Source organism: Pelecanus crispus, chromosome 8 (genome assembly GCF_030463565.1).
Source record: "Pelecanus crispus isolate bPelCri1 chromosome 8, bPelCri1.pri, whole genome shotgun sequence".
Taxonomy (NCBI): domain Eukaryota; kingdom Metazoa; phylum Chordata; class Aves; order Pelecaniformes; family Pelecanidae; genus Pelecanus; species Pelecanus crispus.
In genome coordinates, this window is record NC_134650.1 from 9,495,728 (window position 1) to 9,520,097 (window position 24,370).

The 24,370-nt window shown below is 42.4% G+C and overlaps 1 protein-coding gene across 4 annotated transcripts in view; it reads right to left on the minus strand.

The window, feature by feature from the left end:
• Window positions 1–12,806: 12,806 nt before the first annotated feature.
• The window catches only part of CLINT1 (clathrin interactor 1), a 53,973-nt gene continuing 42,409 nt past the window's right edge, over window positions 12,807–24,370 (minus strand). For all 4 annotated transcript variants that reach the window (XM_075714989.1, XM_075714988.1, XM_075714990.1 and 1 more), the window contains 4 exons: window positions 20,640–20,717; window positions 15,816–16,111; window positions 14,879–15,083; window positions 12,807–14,434 (listed from right to left, as the gene is read on the minus strand). In XM_075714989.1, the coding sequence (XP_075571104.1) occupies window positions 14,073–14,434; window positions 14,879–15,083; window positions 15,816–16,111; window positions 20,640–20,717 (941 nt within the window). In that variant the 3' untranslated portion in view covers window positions 12,807–14,072. The remainder of the gene's footprint in view (window positions 14,435–14,878; window positions 15,084–15,815; window positions 16,112–20,639; window positions 20,718–24,370) is intronic.

Consider the following 24,370-nt stretch of genomic DNA (forward strand, 5'->3'; position numbering starts at 1 on the left):
TGTTTTCCACAGCCTTGCAGTCCTCAACTCCTTAAATGATCTGAGTGATAAAGGGTATGTCAAGAATGAAGTTTTAATAATACAGATACGTATGTTCAGCTGATTCACATGTTCAGTTTATGGGTCAGTCTGGGTGATGCTTACAGCGTGCTTGGAATCTGAGCAAGTATTTGAGTATTTAAAATAGTTTAGGTTTCTCAGTTAATGGACAGTGGATATAAACTGAAGAGTACATAACAGCACCATCTGGGTTGGATATTCTGAGAACGCCAGTCTGCCTCAGTTCTGCTGAATGGAGGTGTAGTTTTTGGGAAGCTCTGGTAAGGTAATTGCATCTCGCAAGATTCATTTTGTTCACAACCCTGGGCTGTGGGTGCAGCTTTCAACAGGAGAAGGTGATTGTTTACATCCTGATGGCCGCATTGAGGATCTTGCTCCACCTGCCCTTGCTAGCATCTCAGCACTTCTCTTCCTCACTTCTCCTTTCACATTTTGCAGTATTTGACAAATTTTAACACAGGTATTTTTATTATAGCCACCTGCATCACCCTCAAATCTGTTTTGTGTGCCGGTCATCTCTCCTGGTCTCTGGTCAGCTGAAGTGTTTGGGCTCACGTTTCATTTGTTCGCCTCCGTTTCCCTGCTGCCCAGCTCTGCTGTTGCTTCCCCTCTGGCTGCTGGCTGCATCCTTAGGAACCGCAGCCGCCGCGGGGGTGGTTCTGCCCACGAGGTGACCTGCTCCGCGCAGCTCTGCGGCACCGCTGCCTTGCGTTTTGGGAACGCGGGTGCAGAGGTGAGGCTGGGCCTGCATACGTCTCCCGTAACAACCCCACGAGAAGCGCGCAGGTCGAGCTGTAAAGAAATTGCTCTGGGATACTACTATTTATGCAGATCCTTTTTGAAGGGTAATTTGGGAGCGTGAATAGTTCAGAACCTGTTTATAGTTTGAATCCAGACTGTATGTGTAAAGAATGACCTGTGCCAGGTGCCCAGAGGCTTTTATGGCATAATTTTGGTCATCTGGATTCCGGGTTAGCTCAGTTTGTTAGAGCATGGTGCTAATAACACCAAGTTCACAGGTTCAATCCCTGCTTACTGCAGGGGGGTTGGGCTCGATGATCTCTCAAGGTCCCTTCCAACCTAAAACATTCTGTGATTCTATGATTCTATAGCTCCAAACCCCACCGACCCTGTTCCTGCAGCTGCCACTCAAGGGGCCAAAACAGAGGGAGGACCCAGGCCCGGTGCTCCCTCTGGGGAAACCCATCCCAGGGAGGGGATCGATGGGCACCACAGCGGGGGTCGAGGTGCGTTCCTGTTCTGTAGGGTGGTCCTATTCTCTGGGAAAGGACCGGAGAAATTTTCCGGGGTCTGGATTTCTCTCTTCCATGGGCACTAAGTGCTCCAAAAAGATCGTTCGAGAACGCCCTATGTGTTACAGCCCTTCAGGTCGCTCTTTCGTCAGCTGGGAGTCTGCCGGCCAGATCCTCCTTTCAAATTCGGGCAGCGCAGCGATGGAAATGGCAGGCGGCCTGCGCCGAGCGCCGTGGCTGCCCTGAGGAGCAGAAAATCCGCTGCTCTCCAGGACGAGGGATGATTACAATGAACTGGGGGTGCCTTCAGCTGCGCTGTTCAGAGGGCTGGGGGTGGGGGGAGCCGGGCTGGATTGCAATTGCCAAGACCCTCCTTGGGGAGGGTCCTCACCCTCACCTCTTCCCTCTGGGAAGAACTCGAAACCCTGCGCCCGCTGCTCCCGCTCCCCCGCCAGGTGGCAGCAGCCTGAAGGGAAAGCGCGGGCTCCGCCGCCGGGCCCAGCCGCCGGGCCCCGCCGCCGGGCCCGGCGGCGGGGCCCGGCGGCTGGGCCCGGCGGCAACAGGTTGCCCTTAAAACGCCATTCAGGGCATCTGACCGCTTGCAGGAGGCCGTGCGGGTGGTGGGGTGGGTCTCGCCACCCTCTCATCCCTGACACCGGGGTGGCCTCGCTGCGTGTCCTCCAGAACCCACCCGTCTCCCTGGGGACGGGCGGTGGTGAGGCGGGAACCCACCCATGTCCCTGGGGATGGGTGGTGGTGAGGCGGGGGCAGCCAGAAATCCCGAGGGGATCCATGGGGATTGGTACCTAGCTCAAGCCCAGGGGTTTGGCTGCTCATCAGGCGCTGCGTGGCGGTGCCTGGGGCAGGCCCCAAACGCCGCAGCCCTCGTGTGAGATGTTAACGTGTTAGACCCCCGCAGCGCGTCGCTTCCCACCTCAACAGCCTAATCAAGCTCCCCCATAAAAATACTTCTCCTGGAGTGATCGCACGGCTGAAGTCACTGGAAAAGAGCCCTCACCTCCAGGCCAGGGGCTGACGAGAGGCGGCGACGGCAGGAACTGGCCAAAAATGTCTCGCTGCGTGTTGGCTTAGGGGCGTTCGCTGTAAACTGATTTCTGGGTCTTGCACCGGAGGCTGCAAAGGAAGCACCAGCGTAGGCAAAACGCCACCGGCTTTGCCACAGGGAACATGAAGACACAAATCTGAAGACCTCGCTGGGAGGCAGCCCTTAGCAGAGGGGACCGTCAGCAGGCCGAGCGGCAGCGTGGCTCTCACAGGTAACTTGTGTGTGGGTTTGGGCATAAGAGTAGCAGACATCCTATAGCTGTCTGACGTGGATGATGACCCTGGCTGGAAGAAAGTTTGGCTGTGGGAGGAGAGCAGGAGTCGGTGCTGCTTGGTGCTGGGTGTACTGGAACACGGCTGGAAAAACAGCGACCGCTAGCAGATGCTGCCCAGGCTGTAAAACAGTGCCCAGTGCTCCGTGGGTATCCATATCTTGCCATATATTTACAGGCGGAAATCGTGTATCACTTATACACAGTGATGCAGTGGAGTAAATCCTATAAAGTAATATGCTTTGAGAATATGGATGCTATAATAGAGCAATCTGTAAACGGTCCAGCACAGGCTTCAAGAAGGAAACCAGTCCCTTTCTGTCCTGCCCTTCTGGGGGACGAGGCTCAAGCGCAGTTTTTCCCATCAGAGTGTGGTCAATGGAACAATCATACGATGTGTTGTTGATCAGTAAAAGGATGTGGGAGTTTGAGTGGAAAAACTGATACTATTGTGCTAATGGCATAGAGCAGCAGGAAGGATGGCAAACAGGATACTGCGCTGGGCTCAGCAGAGAGCATGAAACGATGCTGTGGCTGCAGAGGCTGGAGTCAGCTGTGGTCTGTGTTGCAAGCACAGGAAAAGATGAACCAGAAAGCAGAAAGTTACTGATCTTACGCTGCTCTGCTGGGAAGAAGGGGTCTTTGCTGGTTCTTTTGGGTAAAAGCAGGCAAATATTAGGCAACACCCCAAAGTTGTCAAAATGGTGGAAGAAACAACTGGAGGAAAACTTATTTTTAGTTGCTTGGAGGCTCCAAAATGAGAGCAGTGGGAGGCTGAAGGAAGGTGGGGACTCTCAGCAGGATCTCCTTGCACCCAGGGCTTTGCTGGGAGGCATGGTTCCAAACCCAGGGATAAACAGGTTCAAAACAACACTCAAGGGAATACATTTATGCCTCTCCTGCTAGCTGCTCTAACACCTCAGGAACGTGGCTATCATCATTTTTTGGAAGTCAAGGTTTTGGTGCAGATGCTATCGCAGGGCATGCAATAGGAACATACTCTGACAGTAACTCTTCCAGTATCACTTTTAGTTGTCTTTGGGGTGAATCAGTATTTTGGGAGGCTTGAAAAACTCTTTGTATGTGAGATGACAGTGCTTCCTGGCCTATGGTTAGATCTTGGTCTGGGGTTTGAGCATCATGCCTAAAAACCTTCTACCACATTTGCACAGGCACATTTGAAAGCCAGACGGGCCGCCCTCGCAGCCCAGCTGCTCCTGAAGGTTTTCAGCTGCGTTGGCTGTTTCCGCAGCCCAGCCGTGAGCTGCAGAAGTAGGTGTGTGAGACAAGTCCTCAACTTGCCCTCTTGTGACCACCATAAAAATGGAAGTGTTTCAGTCTGAGAGAAGGAAATGTCTTTTATTTGTGCTCATTTGGAGGACTGTCTCACAGGGAAGGGGTCCCATACAGAATGGGCTTTTTTCATAACAAGCTGCTAGGGTTGCATGTGGAATATGAGACAATTACCGACCGTGGGTCAGGAAAGGGTTATCTGGTGAGACTCACCGGCTATGTTTGCTTCTCCAATTGCATGTGTTTGCAGTGTTTTGTAAACCAGATGTTTAAAAATTAAATATCTGTAATTGTGCAGAATATGCTTGTCCAAACATGCACCTGCAGGCACCTGCAGGCAGGTGTGTCACCCCAGCGCCGGCTCCCAGCCCCCCGGCCCCCTTCTCACATTGCATTTGTGAGCACCAGTGGGTGATGTTGCAATGTTGAAGTGAAACTGAGTGGTGGAGTCAAGGTGCACTGAAAGAGGGCGTTGATGTAACTTGCCCTAAAATCAGACCAATGGTGTGAATTGGTATCAACTCCAGCCTCTTCCAGCTCGCCTTTGGCACTCAGGGTGTTGCTTGTATCACAGTAGCGTTTGCATGTACGTAGCCTAGTTTACAAAACTGCCTTGCATCGGGGTTTGCCCACATTCCTCATGTGCTGACAGTTTTATACTGGTGAGATAGGTGGTATTAATTAATTTATTTTAAAAGCAGCCTTGTGCTTGTCATTCCTTGTTGGGTCAAAATGCTCTGAAATCACCCATTCCTCAGCTTGCTGCTTTTTAATTAAAAACACGGACCCTTAAAAGAGGATTGTACTGTCTCCAACTATTCAAGACATGGCAAATGTTAGTGCAGCAGAGTGTGAATCGCTTGCCGAGAGCCGTCCTCTACCCTGGCCTCACATCTATTACCAAGTGTAAACTAATGAACAAAGAGCTGGCGTTTGTCACAATATCCAGCGTAAGGGCTTTCAAAAAGTGCTGCAGGCTGACATGGAAAGATTGCAAGAGGCTGCAGCCCCTGACCTCAATAAAGGCTTCAAAGGAAGCTCCTGAAAAGTTTTCTGCAGCACAAAAAGAAATTCTGGTAATGTCGCAGCCAGCGCACTTTAATAGCTAAAACTACATCAAGGTTTCCGCTGACAGGGTGGAAGCAGCATCTTTGTTTTGTGTGTAAATGCTGTTCTGTAATGTCTTTTTTTGCTCCACTAAAAAAAAAAAAAATAAGGACTTGAGACTTACAAGGTGAAGGTACCAGCTTATGCAAGCAGCCCACCTGCAGCGACCAAGCAGGGCAGTGTGCGAGGGAAGGAGGAGCTGGGGAGCAAGAGCCACGCAGGTGCCAGCCCCTGCATTCCTGCAGGGGGCTGGGATGTTTAGTCCCAGCTCCCAAAGAGAGAGAAGACCCTGCCTCTCTCAGAAAAAAAGGTGGGGAAGTCAGCAACTGCTGAGGCACCCTCCTTTGCTGTGAGTCTGTCTGTCCCTGGAGTGGGAGCAAACAAACAAGTCTGGGGGGGCCAAGGGAGCCCAGGGGCTGCGCGGTGCAGGGAGGAGACAATGATGCAATGGGGGGGGAACAGGCTGCTGAGCTCACACAGCGGTTGTGCTGGCTGCTTGGCCATGGCCATGCCTTTGGCCATTTTCCCTCCTGCCAGTTTTCGGCTGCTCCAGGTGTTTCACTGCCCGGTGTCGGGGTTGCGCTCCGTTGCACAGCAGGTCATTTGCTTTGCCAGCAGCACCGTCGTTTCTCTTGTCAGCCTGCAAGTCCTAAAGGCAGAGACAGACCTGCTCCCTGCCTGTGCGCTGGACCATACCCCACTGGATGGCATTCCTGAGGCCGGGAACCATCACTGAAGAGACGCTGGCTGCTGGCGAGAGGAGAGACCGGCGGGGCATATCTGGCCAAAGCAGTTTGTCTCAATTAATTAAGTTGAAAACTGTCATCCTGCCTCTCCTCCTGCCTGCAGCCAGCCCAGGGCCTTGAACTCAGGCCGTGGGCCGCTGACCCTCGCTGCCGCAGCTGTGCCGGTGAAGGGGCTGTACCCAGTGGCGCAGGCAGAGCAGGTAGCTCCATCAGTGACACGTTTCCAACCCTTTTTTGTTTGCAGATACTTAAGGTTTCCCATGAGCTGCAAGCCCCAGTGTAGGGAGTGGAAGGTGCCAAGCACCCGGTTTGGCTCTTTGCTGCAGCCGAGAGACAACATCCATGGGACAAAGATCAAGTACGACTGTCTACCGTCAGCGGCCTGCTCTTTGCTGTCTCCTCAGCGCTGTATGGACCTGGAGTCCAGGTAATGGGGAACAAAAGTGGCACCGTGACAGCAGTACATATGAGACAAAAACGGAGAATGTCCCAGTGTCAGGTAGGGAAGTTTGTGCACATCAGACTGGGCTGGAAAACCACCTGGAAGCCAGTTTTAGGAAGCTCAAGGTGAAGGCAGATGCTTGCTCCTCTCCTTTTTACACCTCAGTGAGACTTGGGAGGATGTGGGACTTCGGAGGATGTGGTCCCCTGGCCGGTAGGGCATGGGACAAGGGGCGAACAGAAGTGAGGGTGGAGACACATGCGAAAAAACCAAATTTCCCGGCTTTTAGGAATTTAACCCTTAGTGTTTTCTCATTCTGGATTTTGTTTGCAAATCAAAAATGGGGAAAGATTTTGGTAACCTCATAGTATCACCAACAGTTTGTTAAAAGACTAATTGCCAAGTAGCTTATGCATGTGGGACCATTAGTAATTCTGTAGCTATGCAAATTAAAACAGTGATGTATGATTTATAGCTTTAATAATGTTCTGAAGGCTCTTAAATTTTAATCACTTGCAACATCCTTTTTAATATTCAATTACTTTATTAACTAATTAGGTCACTTGCTGAAAAAGCACATAAGGCTGGTGCTATTTTAATATCAGCTGAACATCACAAAATACCTTTGAAATCGTGTAAATGGTTTATTTATTTTAAACAGATCATTAAGATGCTATAATTAATAAATCAATTACAGAAAAAAAGACAATAAATTGATAGACGCCAAACTACAATAGTAGTTGCTTCTCTGCTTACTTTATAAATGTTCACAGGAACTCGATGAACGCGGCCACTGAAGCACCTTCCTAGATAATTCGTATTCAGCTGAAGGGATAAGGTTCAAGATACGCTTGGTTCATTATAGATACTTTTTGTATGAATTTAGCTTTCTGATTGATAAAAGCTCCACAAATGACCTTGAAAAGTTAAAGTATTTAAAAAGACAGCCCTCCTTTACAGCTTGCTCTTTTGTCTGTTTCAAAAAAGATAAAACTGTAACATCTTAGTCCTGCTAATGCTGGGATGAAAGGCAGAGCTCTTGATGGAGGGAATGTGGGTTGCTAACCAGTGACCTACCTGCTCTACTCAAAATGGACGAGCACTTGCCCCTGCCCAGAGACACGGGCTGTGGCAGTGCAGCAGCGCTCGCTTCCGAAGCAAGAATAGAAAATTGTACTCCTGCAAAACCCACAAAGATGCTTGTCTGTAGCACAGAGGTTTACGCCTCCAGTTTACGCCAACCCTTGATGTAAAACCTGAAGTCTGAGAAGTTAAATTTGTCACCAGTGTGGCTGCAACTCTGAAACAGACTTTGAATAATCTTCTGTTTTAAGACTTAGTAATTGAAGGTAAGAAAAATACTATTCTAGGAATTAAGTCAATCTTTTTAACAGATTCTGGCTTAAATTATATCAATGTGACCATACAGGGTGCAATAGTTTTCTCTCTTGAGAAGTTGCTAGAAAAGATCTGCAGTAATTACAGTGCACTCATATTCCCCTTTTAACTTTTCTTGCTTCTATTTTCTCGTAACTAAAACGCGTAAATCAGGGGGCAAAAAGCTTAATGCTACAGTGATCTTTCTGCTAAATGTAAGATTGCCCTTTACGACTGAGTTGCAAAGAAAACAATTCCAAATCTCAATTTACAGAGTTTCTTGGGAACTAAAACGTATATGGTGTAAGTCTGGCTCTAAAGCAGAGTCCAGGTGAGGTGCAAGACTGCTACTCCAGTTCCTCAGAACCAAAAATAAAAGCTGCCCCTACCTCTGCCCCAGGGGAGCCTGCAGACGGCTTATTCAGTAACTGACAGTAACTTGTACCATTACTGTGGCTTAAGATGAAATCATAGTTTTTCTTTTACGAAAATTCTACCTAGTTAACATTTCTCATAAAAATAATTATCACTGCTTCAAGAGGCTGCTGTTCAGTGTGACTAGGCGTTGAAAGGAAATAGAAGGAAATGTAAGGTATCAAATATTGCTACAGGTTGGGACAACATACGATGCTACACACCTTAGAACAAGTGCAGATACAACTCTTAAGGGGTCAGAGATATTTACAGAGTCAAATGAGGTCAGAGACACTGTTTTTAAGAGTTTTTATTTCATCCTACAACAATCCTGTTGTACAACATGGCTCAGGGGGTGTTCTTAGTCTCCTTACAAAGCCCAGGTCTCAATCAAATAGGTGCATTTTTATCACATTCCTGTAACTGCTCCCCAGTCATTTATTCATGCAATCGATTCCCATGTCGCTCAAATCATTTGTGTAGGAAAAACCACATCCTCCTCTGTCAAACCAAACCAGACAGACAGACTAGCTGGAGTTGCAAATAAAAGGTCACCAGTGCCTCAGACACAACTGGTACCAGGAGAAATAAGGAGGCAAAATGCAGCAGAAGCCACCCGCAAAGCGCTGTGAGCCCAGCCCCTTGTCGTGAGGCTGCAGCCGCCTTCTCCGCCACGGAGCCACTGGTACCAAGGAGCGACTGTTAACCTCCGCAGCTCGATTCAATGTGACAGTGACACTTCACAGCACATTGCATCCAATCTCATTTGAAGCTGACAAAGATTGTTTCTGTTTTATATCTATTGGTTTATTAATGGCCTACAGCCTCTTAAGCAGATGCATATTCATTAGATAGCCAGCTGTTAGGAGGTTCCCAGATGTCGAAAGTAGCTCTGTCTCAGAATGCATTTTTTTTTTTTTTTTCCCCCTTATCATGAAACAAAGTAATTGTAGCTCTATTAAAGAACCAGTTAATTAGTGAACCAGTACCTTATGGCATGATTTTAAAAAAAAAAAAAAAAACAAAACCAAAAAACCCTGCGAATTTGTGAGGAGTAAAGACTTTTTTTTTTTTAAAAAGAGAGCTGAGCCTTCGCTGTGCTGTATGCATGCAGAACTTCTGTTGATGTAGAGACCTGGATTACTCCATGTAAAGAATGCCCAAGCTGCCGACATCCAGGAAGTTCTGCAAAGGCACCTTTCTTCTTTTTCCACATTCTGCAGAATTTCTCTTACCTCTTATCTTTCCTTACCTGAATAGTGGATGCAGAAGCACATAAAAAATGAAAATGAGACACATCTCCATTTTTAAAGGTCATTTTACATGGAGAAGCAAACTTCCACAGCATCCCAGCTAGATAAAACTGTAACCAGATCATTGAACAAGCTGTACAGATTGACTTACAAATTCCACAGGCCATCCTTTTCAGTCTCACAACATTAACCAGGCTCACCTAGTTGTCTTTGCAACTTACTATTTTTTTCCTTTCTTCTTTCTTTCCTCAAAGCGCTAAAAGCAGCTCCCAAAAGGCAGGTCTTAGCAGCATGACTAGAACAATAACCATCCTCCTACCACCACCCCCAGGAAGCTCTTCTCCCACTGAAATGTTTAAAACATTAAAGTCAGCTCCAAATCCAAGTGGTTTGGGGAAAAAGGTTCACGCTGAGTCTTTGTTTCTGACTGATGGGAACATAGCGCATGGCCCTTCGCTCCATCTCATCCTACCCCACCAGCCTCGGAGGAGCAGGCCATACAGTGCTTTCTCCCCAAGAAGGAGCTGCGTTTCAGTTACCAATATAGGAAGAAGAGGGCAACTACTGATCCTGTGCTGCAAGCAGAACTCCTAGGTGGAATAATTGGAAGCATACAGGTATTCAGTATTTACTTTCCAATTCTCTCATTCATACTTTTAGTTTTTGCCAGTCAAATCTGTCAGCAAGTACCTGGAGCTGTACAATAAAGCGATTTTTCACTGTGCTGACAGTTCTGAGTACTAACCCAAAAAAGTTTCCTTTGCAGTCAAATTAAATATTTTGCTTAAAACAAAGAGTTTCAATGTGTGTGCAAACACAATGAAACGCAATGGGTTTGCCTGAAAAAAAAAAATCTGAATTTTAGTCAGTGACAGCTTGGAATAAAATTGGGGGGGGGATCACATCTCCATTAAAAGCTTTAATCAGAACCAAGTGATGGTATGATAAAATGTCATATGCTATAAAAGTGTTTACAGTCATGCACAGAGGAACGTGGAGGCAATTTTGTAGAGTGACTCCTAGAGCAAAGGCCTCTGAGAATAAAACTGTCTTTAGATATTTGTTATCCTGTTATAGTTGATATCACCTTGAGTATACAATGCCTGCCTGCATTATGTAAACACTTCATTGATAAATCCCTCCCCCACCTCCCTCAAGCTGTGTCAGACTGTTCTTAGCTGACAGATATAGCTGAAACAGATGCTGCTATAAATACCCTTGTTTAGCTGTTTTGAATATAATTTCTTTTGTAGAACACGGTGGATGCTCTAGTTATCACTGAACTTGCACCTGTGCTGGAATTTATTACTCCTTTGTACACATCAAGATGCATTCTTTGAATGATTCCATAAATACACACCCAGGGATGGATTCTGATGCCCCTTTCTCCTTTACAAAGGTTTTCATTAATTTAAGTGAACTCTTAATAAGTTCAGAAGCTACAGAATCCAGAGCTAGTAGAAGTGTACCCCTTACGACCAAACAGTTAATTCCCTCTATTTACTCCCTGTAAGCTCCAAACTCCTATGACAGTTGCTGCTTTTCAGCATGGTGCAAAAAGATTGCTCAGCTATGCTGGCAGTGGTCACAAGGCTTACAGTCTGGGTTTTTAAACCTTGTGCACTTTGGACACTACCACAATAATATAAACACACTTTTCTTTTTTTTTTTTTTTTTTAAGGGATGCAGAGTACAACTTGTGAAGAGTCTGTGAAGAGCAAGGAAGTCAGATTTTTGCCAAGGGGCAGTGGGGGAAAGCCAAATACACGCCAGCATGCCAGTACACCGTGTAGTCAAGTGCTATGTAGCACGCAGCCAGCCAAACCCAGGCTTCTGGGCAGTTCGCAGTTACAGCTGGATGTGGCTTTAAACATGAAGAAAGGAGTTCTACTAACATAGTAGCATGATTTAGGTTATATTAGGCTGCAGCTGATAAATGGTAGATCTGTCATCATTCATGCACTGCCTCATTTGTATTTTCACCTGGAAAGATAATTTTGATTTCTAATGCATTATTTTGCTCTTACCTGAAATATCAGAGATGGAAACATTGTATGATAATCATCTTGAAGTTCAATAGTGTTTTAAGCAAACACAACCCATTTTACATTCAGTCTTTACCTAAAGATGTAAACCGTATTCTGCTAAGCACCGTGACATGTGGTCCATGTCTTTTAACTCAAGGGAAGAATGGGACAAAACTTCCATGCAACAGGCTCTCATCACTGCAGGCTGAAGATGCATGGGGATGCACCTGGACCACCTTCTGAAGGAATCTTTCTGGGTTTTCTTATCTGATGTTTATTTTGGTTCAGAGGACTTCCTTCTCACCCACCTGCAGACAATCTGGCTGGCTGAAAAAACCCTTCTTTTCATGCTCCATACAACCTTCCTCATAATTAGGAAACTGATCCATAAGATGAACAATGTATGGTAGCAGCAGTGAATCAGTTCAGTACTAGAACTGCTCCATAAGCTGAGGTACCCTTGACTAAGGTATAATGGACACAACCACAAAGATCCACTCTAAACTGACCAAATGTTTTCCACTGGAGTTACTCTACCCCTGACAAATGTCCTTCATTATAATTAATCTCTTGATTAGAAGCTAAATCACTGGTTCCTCTGAAGAGATGCGAGCAACCTGAACAAGGACATGATCTTTCAACTCAAAGCAAACTATTTAACCACCTAAACTTATCTTAAGAGAAGAGCATTACGAATAGACTCATCCACCCATCAGAAAACCTTCTAAAGACTACTGAGCAGCACTGCACCCCTTCAGCACAACTAAGGTAGCAGCATTGGCTAGAGGTTTAGTTTTCCTTGCCACCCATCCACCCCCCAGGAACTAGCTTTCTTCCCAGCACAATTTTCCATATATTGAACCAGTTTGAATCTTCCCATCTGTTAGGACTAGAGGTTTTGAAGATGATTATTCCAAATAAGTTTAAAGGCTTCAGGAACAGGAACCAGAGCGATCTCTCCTACTCAGCCGTTAAAGCCTGCTTTGATTACTTTGATGTAACAACACTTGAAAGCTCCTATTCTTTGAAACTAATTTAAACACATTGAATTGTTGAAAGATTAAAAACCGCAGTCAGCTAATTACACTCACTCTCATCTCTTATTCAGCAAATGAATCACTTTTCATTACCACTTAGCTGAAGTACATGAATTTCTGCCTAATTAGAAATGTTGTAGATGGAGCATTAGCAAGGCTGGAGCGGGTCAGGATATCTTGCCTGCTTCATTTTTAATTCCTAACAGTAGAGCCAGATAGGAAAGGCTTCAGATAAGAAGTCATTAAACAATTTTAAATTATTTATAAAAATTACTTTGCCCAAATTATAATTATTTTTTTTCCCAAATGCTCTCATAAACGTCAAATGGAATGAAAGGAAAAGCAACCCAACATTGATTTTAATGAACATTTTAATGTTATGTAGTACAGAACATTATGAATACAATCAAAGCAAAGTTTTATCAACTTAATAATAAAAAAGAGATACAACATAAGAAAATTTCATACCTATAGTATAGTGCTTATTCTTAACAATATTCCCAGCTTGTGAATATAACAATGTATTCCACATTCTAGAGTCATGATTCATGTGAACTTAAACGTAGAATTACAGAAGAAAAAGCAAAAACCCCAAAAACCTTAATTAATTCTTTTGTTTTCAGTAAATCAGTAAAATCTTTGACTGCTACAGGTTTCCTTTATTAATATATATATTTTTTACTCCTCTATTGGATTCCACAGATGCTAATGCCATATTTACAGAAAAGAATCGCCAAAATTGCCAAATGTTGTATAAAAAGCTAAGATCCAATGCTGCTGGATTAGGTAGGGTTATAGATTTAAATAACTTACATGTAATTCATCTCATAATTTTTTGTAATGGCGCAAAAAATAAATATTTTTGCCTTTTGACTGCTGCCTATGCCATAAAGTCTCCATAGGGATATTGGTGGTACAAAGGATGCTAACTGCCACTGTAAAAAAACTGCAAGAAAGTGCATTTTCTGGAGTTTTCTGAAAGGAAACCTTCCAGCAGTCTTGGATAAAGCTTCTCCCAGACTTGCACTGGATATCAGTTATAACAACAGAAGCATGTTAAGACCCCAAAAATCTGTTGATCACCAAATTGCTGAGAGAGGATTTTTACAATAAAAATTTGGGCAATATAGCAGTGTGGCTGGAACATTAGCAAAAGTATATACACATTCCAGGTCCCTTTGAATTAGCCATAATCATATATGTAAGCCATTTTTGGACAAAAATATATATTCTTATAAAAAAATGATCATAGTACTTGAGTGATTTCAATTGTGGACTCAGTGGTAGTAAAAGGAATGATCCAACTATGACAAAACGATCAGGGAGAGGGGGAAAAGAAAGTCAAGCTCTTCAAGAAAAAAGAAAAGTATAAAATTAGATTCAAACATTTTTACCCAACCCCCATTCCAGTCTTCCATCAAGCCTCAAAGTTAAAATTGGTTCTTCTATGTAGGAAAGGTTTTTTGATGGTCTCAGTACAAATTATTTTGCAAATAATCTAGCATATCTTAGAAGAACTTTTCACCTCTCCAGAATTTGAACATCAGTTATTTCAACATTTAAAAATAGTTTTTGGTTCTTCATGTAGACACTAACTGATAAAGACAAAAAAAAGTACTGATCAGTTTTTTTCCATCCCTCCCCCAGCTATATTTGTGCAGCTAAAAATCCTTCATTCAGTCTGCCCATTTATTTTATTTCATTTTATTTATTTATTTTACAATCTTTATTTGCTAAAATTGGCAAAATTTGCAAAGGCATCTTGCTTGGGTTGTACAGTCCCAGGAGTCAGAGAGGTCATAGCGATATTGGGTACCCCCATTCCTATTGTGCCCGTCAAACTCATTCCCGTAGCTGGCACTCCCATGTTCATGTTTATTCCCATCATTCCCTGGTTCATCATAGGTGTGGGTCCCATGGAGGTCATGCCCATTGTACCTGACATCACACTGGGCATTCCCATCCCCACAGGAATGGGCCCTCCCACTAATGGGCTTGTCTGGGGTCGAACAGGCATCATGTTAGGCTGGGGACTGAGGTTCACGGCTGCAAAGTTTTGAGTCATGACGTTCATGGGTTGTTGCATATCTGCAAAGAGAACAGAATGCAAAAATCATTAATCAGAATCAGATGCTGAAGCTGCTTATATGTTTTAAGAAACTTAAGTGGTAAGTGCTGCGAACAAAGATATGAGGGCCAAAAACATAGCTATTTCACTTGTTTTTCCATTTTCTATGTGAAGTCTCAAAACTTTTATAAGTTTTAAATAGCATTTTATACCACTATATGCTACTATACATATTTCAGAGAAGTTCTAGAGATCAGGAAGCCTGAAATAAAGAAACAGCAATGGTGCAACCTCTACAGTAAAAACACACATAGATACCAGCCTCCTACCACTTGTGTCAGAAGCATCGCAGTAGTTAAGAAACAATTACGATAATTAAGTGACAGAATACTCCATCTCAAGGACAACCTACTAAACACATACAGAGCTCAGTGCACATGCAAAACAGTGCAATAATCACTTACTTTGTTGCTGCATCATGGTATTAAGTGATGGCTGTTGGGGTTTGGAAGGCTGCATCCCAGGTACTAAATTGTCCAAACTGATATTTACACTGGGATCTGACCAAGTTGAGGGTAGAGTTTTGCTTGCATTCTTCTGGACCATCTCTGTGCTTGCATTAAAAAGAGGGTTAGGCTTCGGCATCATAGTGTTCAAGCTTTGCAGAGGCTAAAAAAGAAAAGTTTGTTGGGATCCACTTTAAACAATTTACCAACAGGTGTCAGGCCTAAACAACAAGTGTTAATTTTTCTACAGAATACAATAAAAAGCCAATGAGATTTTTAGCCATGAACATCAGCTCTTCCAAAGCAGTGTTGCCATGTGCTGTTACACCATTAGAATGGGTTGAAAGAATATTTTGTAAGCTAGCCTCAAGCTCCCATATCAACATGTGGAATAACAGTGATGATCTGCAGTCAAGTTTTGAACTCAAACATACTGATTTTTTTCTTCCTAACACCAAGTTGACCTGTTAAGGTTTCCAAAACCACTCTCCACTGAAGCAGGCACTTCTGTGTTTTGGAGAACAGACCAGACCTGACATCCATCTGCTTGAGGCTGGAAACCTGTAACATTCTGTGGAGGATGGCCTTAAGGTTTAAAATATCATCAACCTTGTCTTCCCCAACAAAGCAGCAATGCTTCACAGAACAATGAAGATCATCTCAGAGAAGACTAGCTCATAAAAGGCTTTTCAAGAAAATTTGACACCTTTTCTTTTTAGGAGGCTATGCAAACATTTTTGGACAAAACTTTCTTACAAAATGCTGAACATAACATGTGAGTGACTAGGTAGGGACTCAAGGATTGGAATGGATTAATTTTCAAAGCTGTGATTAAGGAGAAAGCAAAAGAATAATTGAGGAAGGTCATTAGCAAACTGTACAAACAGCAGCATACCTGTGACCTTGACATGGGTAAACCGATACCCACAGCACTGGAGCTCATCATAGAGAAATTCATACTTTGTGAAGAGGTCATGGTTGTCTGAGAGGGGCCCATCAAATCAAAAAGATCAGTAGAATTTGAAGCTGGTGGAGGCTGGCCAGAAGCTGGCTGTGAGCTACTGAAGAGCTCTATAGCTGGCTGCTGTGCTGTGCTGCTGAAGAGCTCTCCAGATGAAGCACTGGGACAAGGAGAAGCTTGGTTGAAGGCACTCCAGTCACCAAAGTCTCCATTTCCACTTGTTGCTGTACCTGAAGGAAAGGCAACAATGTGGGAAGAAGGAAGACAGAGAGAAGAAAGGCAGAAGACTTAGAGAAAGGCACTGAGCAAATGCCATATTCCATGAACCAAAACAAATGAGAGCTGATCTGTGTCTGTCCAGATTAACATCTGCAGGTAGAACCTCCATCTGGACATCATTCTCTCTCATGAATATTCCAACAATTTTAACAAGGTAGCAAAGGAAACATGAAACACCCATACACAGAAAGAAGAAGGATGTTTGATAATGTCACCTGTGGATGCGAGACAAATAGGGACAGGTTTTCTTTAGTTGAAATATGACCGAAAGTTAACTTAGGGGTAGATTGGAGGCTAAAGTCAAAACGACACCTAGAACTTTGATAATATTTATCAACTTTTTATCTCAGTACTCTGGTTTGCTGAGAGAACAGTTGTCAGGAATGAGCCACTAGATAAAGCAAATTCCATAATGTTAAAACAATGGCAACTATTTCAAAATTCGTTTTTATACCATTAGTAGCTCTTTGTGTAAAACAATGCTGAGGGAAATAAAAAAACCAGAACTTTGAAAGCAGACTGCCAGGGAATTCTTATTTGAGGTGATAAGGAGCAATTTCTTCCCAGCCCATGAAGGGCTCATGTAAAACACATTAAGTTTTCTAAATTTGGTCCCTGAACTAAATGCCTTGGCTTAAAGCAGAAATTCGATTTTGGATCAAACAATTGTCTCAGCAGAAGCTTTGCTGAACTCTTAGTTCATCACTTAAAGTTAGTTTCATTTCAATATACCAGGGGTTTTGTAGACAAGCATTTAAATCAAAACACAGCAACTTACAGCTGCATCTCTGTACCTTAACTGTGCAGAGCCTAACAGTATAAGCTGTTTGTAGATGACTGCAAGGGTACCTATTTCAGGAGCACAGATGTCCAGAGACACAAACCAGTGAACTGAGAATATGTCATAACCTTTGAGTCAAATGGGAGGAGATGTTATCTCCCTTAAAAACACATGTTTTTCTATTAACAAGAAAAGGGTTACTTCACAGGAGTGATAGGGGAAGAAAAGCTTACAAAAACATCTACAGGAGATGCTAAAAATAAAGCAATGCCATTTAAACAGCTCTCGTTACATAGTGAAGCTTGTTCCAAGTTTGGGCCATTGTACAGGTCAGCTTTTTGATTATGTCACTGATATACTTTTGGGACTTCAGCTAAGTCACAAGAAATGTCATTGCCATATGAAACGAACTTTGAGCAACATGAGCAAATGAAGACTCAAACATGTAAAGCTGGGGTAGATGAATCTAATGCCAGTTTCCACTTCCTAATACAACAGCTAGTTCTACAACGGCCATCCATAGCAATTTTCTACAACTGTATTCTACCTGCTCAAAAGGTAACTGCAGTAGTCTTTTACACTCCGTGTAAATATTTACCAACATACACCTTCAACCTTAAGTCATCTTCATTAGAATTTAAAGCATAGTAGGAAGAGTAAATCTGCAAATCCAAGCATTGCCAACAATTTCAGTGCACAAAGTGGACAAATATTCATTAGCTTAGGGCATTACTAGAACATTTGCTTTGATCTCCCTCACAAAGAGGGACTATATTAGAATGTTTCAATTAGTATTACATATTAAAAATTAAAACCTACTTTAAATATTCCTGATAGATAAGTAAATGCTGAGTGTGCTGCTTCTATGTTCAGACCTGTGCACTGAGCACCAATAATGGAAGTGGGGGTAAAAGGGATAAGGTTTTGCCCCTTCAGTAGAACTTCAAAGATGATTAATCAAGAAGGAAAAAGATTTCTAGAGGGGCTTATGCTGTTCAGCAATGATTAATCATTTCACAGGACTCCTTGTCCCTTGCATAATGGTGATTGGAATAGATTAATCATGTTAATGCAGATAAAGGATTGTATCAATTTAAACTGTATTAACACAAAAATTATTTGCATAGTAGGCGGCTTTGTGTTTGCAAAACAACTTGGTTTTGCCTAAGAAAGCCTGTAAAAATATTAGAGCAGTTCTTTCCTGCCAAGCAAATTAAAGGTGTATTAACTAATCCACGCCCAGCACAATTTTCCTAACACAGCAAAATAAAGGAAGATATATAAACATGCTGACTAAAAGCTGGCTCGCAGGTAGGTTTGCTGATCAATGTCCTTGCTGTTCTTTTCTCATTCTGGACTTAATCCTACACCCTTGCTGAGAACCCCTAGTCACAAACACCACTACTGCCCAAATTAACTCCACAAAAGATCCTGCCAGCTCCCTCCACTCCATGGTTGTTTGCAGCACTGTCCTGTCTGGGTAGCACTGTAGGCTCCCAAACACACTCCACCAGAAGGAAGTTGATTGCTTTAGGTGGCTTCCCAGAACTCTGGATTTTTTTCAGTCCAATTTTAAGGGAAACATTTTTCAGACAGTGGCCACGTCTACATAATAGCTTGTATGTCTGCATGCAAAATGACGGCACACGCACTGAGCCAGCCGCAGGGACACGATAGCTCTAAACTGCACGCCGTGCAACCAGGCAAGAGCAAATCTGAGCACTGTCCCAACAAGCAGTACTAAAGTCTTGCTCTTGTGATTGGAAGGGACTTGTTCATGCCTGACTTAAGTAAGATCTAGATATCTTTTATTTAATAAGCTTCTCCTAAAAGGGAAAAAGACTGTAACAAATTGTTATTTAGCCAAGCTAAAATAAAGCATTGGTCAGCTTCATCCCACAGATGCATATATACAACTGCAAAAGCCATCGGCAAGGTTGTACTGTGTATGGAAGACATAACTTGACTAAATTCCCCTCTAACATACGAGGCCTTCCAATAGTAACCCAGACATCACTGGAAGCTTTGGAAATTGCCTGTCTCAAGCTCCCCTCATTATGCCATCTGACAAGGCCAAATAATTGCATGTCTCTAAATAATTAGAATTTTTTTGTTTTTTGTTTTTTAAAAAATCTGAGACGACAGGTGGGAGCTGAGGACATCTTTAGGGACTCATTTTTCTAGCACAGGTGGGCTGCTATTTTCCATTGAACATGACCCCATCTTTTGGTTTTGTTCAACTTACCCATTTAATTTACTGTTCTGCCCATATTATCAAAGTTAAGAGTGATCTGAACCCTCTGCACATGTCCAGAAACTATAAACAGCAGCATAAACCCCTTCTAACAACTTTTCAGTTGACAGTATTATCACAAGCAAGCAAACCAAACTATCAAGCACTTCATGCAAGTCTTTTCATCCCACCAGAGCAGCTAACTTTTTTTTTTTACAATTAATACCTACCTGTATCTGAAAAGCTTGCAAACTGTTAGTTGAAGTATTAGAAAAATGACTGCTTTTTATTGCAAATAAAATAGTTAAATAACCTTACATAAAACACTGGGAAGACTATGATGATTAATAATCTGAATGGTCCTATCACTACAGCCAGTTTTCCAATCATTTTGGAAACAAATACTGCCATCTTGAAGCATTCATCATTGTAGAGCTCCCATTAAAATAGCTCCTTGCCCACAACTGCAGAAGTGGGATGCTATCCTGGTTTCGGCTGGGATAGTGTTAATTTTCTTCCTAGTAGCAGGCATAGTGCTTGCTGCGTTTTGGATTTAGTAGGAGAATGTTGATAACACGCTGATGTTTTTACTTGTTGCTGAGTACTGCTTATGCTAGTCAAGGACTTTTCAGCTTCCCATACTCTGCCAGGTACACAAGAAACTGGGAGGGGGCACAGCCAGAATAAAAGGGCTATTCCATACCATATGACGTCATGCTCAGTATATAAACTGGGGGGGGGGGGGGGGGGGGGGTGAGGGAGCAGCGATTGCTGCTCGGGAACTGTCTGGGTATCGGTCGGCGGGTGGTGAGCAATTGCATTGTGCATCACTTGCTCTGTATATTATTATTGTTGTCATCATTATTATATTGTTATTATTATCATTACTACTTTACTTTATTTCAATTATTAAACTGTTCTTATCTCAACCCAGGAGTGTTTCTCACTCTTACTCCTCCGATTCTCTCCCCCATCCCATCGGGGTAGGGGGAGTGAGTGAGTGGCTGCATGGTGCTTGGCTGCTGGCTGGGGCTAAACCACGACAGATGCACTGGCTCTTTTTTTAATTGTTTAGCAAGCACTCTTCAGCCAGCATTTAGATCCACTTGTTTATTTCAGGTTTTACTTTTCCACTCCAGAAGTCACATCTTGTTTCAGTGCATTTCAAAATTAGAGCTATGTTTTAAGTGTTATTATATGCTTATATTATTAGATGAACAGAGATATATTTGTAACTCGCACTAACATTTTTCTGTAATAAAGTTCATGAAAAGTTTCAGGTCCGATGAGACACATGCTGTACCAGACAGTAGCTATCTTCTTCCTTACTCAACATAGCACTTGTGGTCCAGTTAAACAAACACAGATTGCCCTGGAAAGGTAAGTGACTTTCAATAACGCCTTGTGGCATCTCTTTCCCTCTTTCTGCCCCTAAACAGCATTTCAATCTGTAGATTAATCCTACCTTGCGATGATGGGAAACTTGCTGAAGCAGCAGCTGAACTAAAATCAGCAAATCCTCCAAATGGGTCAGTTGATCCACCTAGAAACAGAAGGAAGCCAACTGCTGTTACAGGATTGTGCAAAGATTCATTGCAACAACTGCATGCAGGATTTATGAATAAAAGCTGTTCTGTATGTGGCAAGATGGATTTATTGATTCTGCTCCCTAAAGTTGGCACTGTGTTAGCTGTTCACTACCATCCTGTATTTATACAAGCCTGAACAACAATAAACTGGATTATTTCCAAGTGCCTTGCAGAGCTTGCAATTTTGTTTTCCTAGGGAAGAACTAAAAGACACAAGTTTCTGCTATCTCTAAAAATAAATTTAAAGAGATTAAAAAGGTTAACAAGGTTTTAACTAGTGAGGGATGCTACTAGTTTGGTGGTTTGTAAAATTAAAACTTTGGAAGTCTTATATATAAAAGCCAAACATTCTTATTGTAAAAAAGTTAATTTATTATGCTTACTGTGAAAAATTACATGTTGCCTTTATTTAGTTTTTGTGTTACTTAAAGCATGAATGATTCTGCAATGATCTTGAATTGGGATTTCAAGGACAGAGCTTGCATTTGTGTTCATTTTTTAATAAGTTTGCTTCCTTTCTACAGCAGGAACATTAAGTTTCCCAACCAGACGTTTGTATACAGCACATAAATTATTAACTTCTGAATACAGCATAGTAACAATTTTTCACAAAAAAAACCCCCAGCCAAGACATAAAAACAGAAGAAAGATTTAAGAACCACACTGGAAAGCTGCTTTGCTTTTTTTTTTTTTTTTTTAAAAAAAACAGTTTTAAAAAAAGCCATCAAATTATCCTTGCTATTGCTTTTAAGTAGGTATTCCACTGACCTGAGAAAGCTAAGAAGTTGACCTTACTTGTTTGTCCTCAAAGATTTCACCTCCAAGCAGTCCCACCCTTAGAGGAAGCTGCAGCAGCTGAATTATTTTGCTTTTAGCATTATGCGTACATTATATAGGTTACATCACAGCTGCTTAGCCTGCAGTGCTTAGAAACTAGCCAGGTGGGACTGGAACATCTGTGCTGCACTCAAACACCACCAGGGACAGCTTCCAACATCTGGTGCCATTTCTGAATTGTCTTATCGCTGCAAGACATTCTGCCCCATCTGCTACTCTCAACTGGGTTAATTAAACTAGAACCATCTCCTTTTTAATAAATGGCTAGCAGTAATAAAAGGAACCATTCACTTCCTAATACATGTGTACTTGTATTTCTTTTTAATGTTATTTTACTGTAGACATTGCCAGGAAGGCGACTGTTCTTCCAAGGGGAAATGTCTTTTCTTGCTGAGTGTGTAGCATATGATATAAAACATGAGAAGGGAACGCAAGGAAGGTCTCTTTGAATTTTCAGAAATACAGCACAACTGAAATCCTTTTACCACCTTTTCAAGAGAAGATTTCACACAGAGTTAAGAAATTTCTTCAACACAAATTCTGAAGTGATCTAATAAGCATCTTACATATGTTTATATACAAGTTTTATACTGACTGCAACCTGAGAATGAAAAAGGGGGTGAGATGACCCAGTGAAATATCAAGCTAAAAAACTGTTCTGATCATGTTTACTCTGCCTACTGCAATGAACATTTTCAAATCGTTTTTTTCATCGCATGTGTCCTTACAGAGTTCAGAACAGGTTAATGGTTTGAGGGTTTCTATCAGAATGAGCACCACAGATGACACTCTCAACCACATCCTCAAAAAAAAAAAAAAATCAATGCGCTCATGCTACACCTATTATCCCTAGGCTGTTTGACAAAGTATCTAGGGATTAATTTAATTTTAAAAACAGAACTAGGTTCAAACCCAAAATAACCTCTGAACATTTTCAGTCAAGTCAACTTTTCCTCCACCTCTATTGCCTGTTTTCAAATGAAATGGTTCCAGAGAGATAGCAGAGCTTAAGCTGAATGCAGTAACTCTCTAAAGAAAGGTATCACCAGCTAAGATTAAAGAACCTCATCTCCAGTAACACCAAAAAATTACTTACAGCAGGTCTAACCACAGATTCTACATCTTCTCAAACAGATTGCTCCTTTATGGCAACCAACTGTCCCCCTCACATACAAATTGTGTTGCTTTAGTAATGTGTAACCCCCCCAAGCCTCACCAACCTTCTTCCACATCTCTGCACCTGAAAATACATAGATAAGCAAATTCTGAGTTCCTTGAATTCACATGACTTCCCTCCCAGTTCCTTCACAGGACAGATCAAAGGCTGCATTTGACCCTTTCCCTGTGTCTTGTCTGACACTGGGAATGTTCCCACACCCTGTGCTGCAAGGAACAGTGGTCATAACAAGTGACCTGCATGTGAAGGACAGTGCTAATCTTCTCAACATGAGCTATCCTCAAAGATTCCCATGCGAGATCTGTCACTACAAATGAACCCTTTCCATCTGCCTTCCCAGGTCAGCAAAAAGGCTATTTAGCAGGACCAGCTGGTAATACGCCTCTTCTCAACACCATTTCTAAATGCTGCTTTAGAAAAAGAAGAAAAAAGGCAGAAGTAAAAAAGGCTTACTACAGCAGAGAACCAAACTGATGAAATATTCAAATACACTGTAATATGGGAGCTGCCATCATTCTGTTTGAAATATGGGAAGGCTCAGTTTGAAGTGGAAACATCTATTCTCAATGTGATTTTATTTTTATACATAGAAATAAAAACACACACATATGTATATAAATAAAACCAAAAAAGGCTCTAATCTCTTTTCCCATAAGTATTGGATAGGAGAAGTTTCAGTACTGATCTGGGGTAGTCGTTCTGATCCAGGATCTTAAAATACCACGGAACTGTGGTAACTCCAATGCACAATGAACACATCTGTATATGAAGTTAATAAAATAGACAATAATGGAAATTAAGTCATTCCTTAAATTTGGGGGCATTTGTGCATAAAGGAACAGATGCATGAAATGAATTTTATTTCTTAACCATTAGGAATTAACATATATTTCAGAACAGACATACAAACTTTATCCACTTCCCCAAAAATAAAAGTGCACAAAGTTTTAAAGATCTACCAGAAATAAGAAAGAAAAGATTGACACAGATCTCTGATACTATATTACCATGACAATTTCCCTTCCCTCCAATAGAGTATTGATGTATTCTATATTCTATTAAATACTTATAAAGGTAGCATTTTGGTAGCCTAGTGATGAAAGGAACTGTGTTGCATAGCGTGCTCATAGTACTGGCTTTGCTCATATGTTATAATAAAAATACCTAGTGTCACATATTACAGGGGTTCCTGCTACAATATACCCAGAAGTGGCACAGCTTCAGAAAGAAGTAAGAGTAGTCTTTACATATGCATGAATGTAGCCACCTTGCCACACATGTGGGCCTTCAGTCACTCTGGACAGCCATGTTTTGGTACAGTCTCATGTGATTTTTACATCGTCTTTAAAACAAAGGCTGGAGCTAAGTATCTGTCATCCCCAAGATAGACACATACACTTCTACCAACAATGTGAATATGACCCCATATATACTAAGAGAAGTTGCTTATTTGGAATGGAGAGAAATTACATGAAAGGTTTCTACCTATGAAAAGGCACATGCTCGTATTTTATTTGCTATTCAAAGTGATCTTTAAACAAAAATTCTGCCCACAGTTAACTCTCCCAGCTGGGCCATTAGACCACAAGTGCA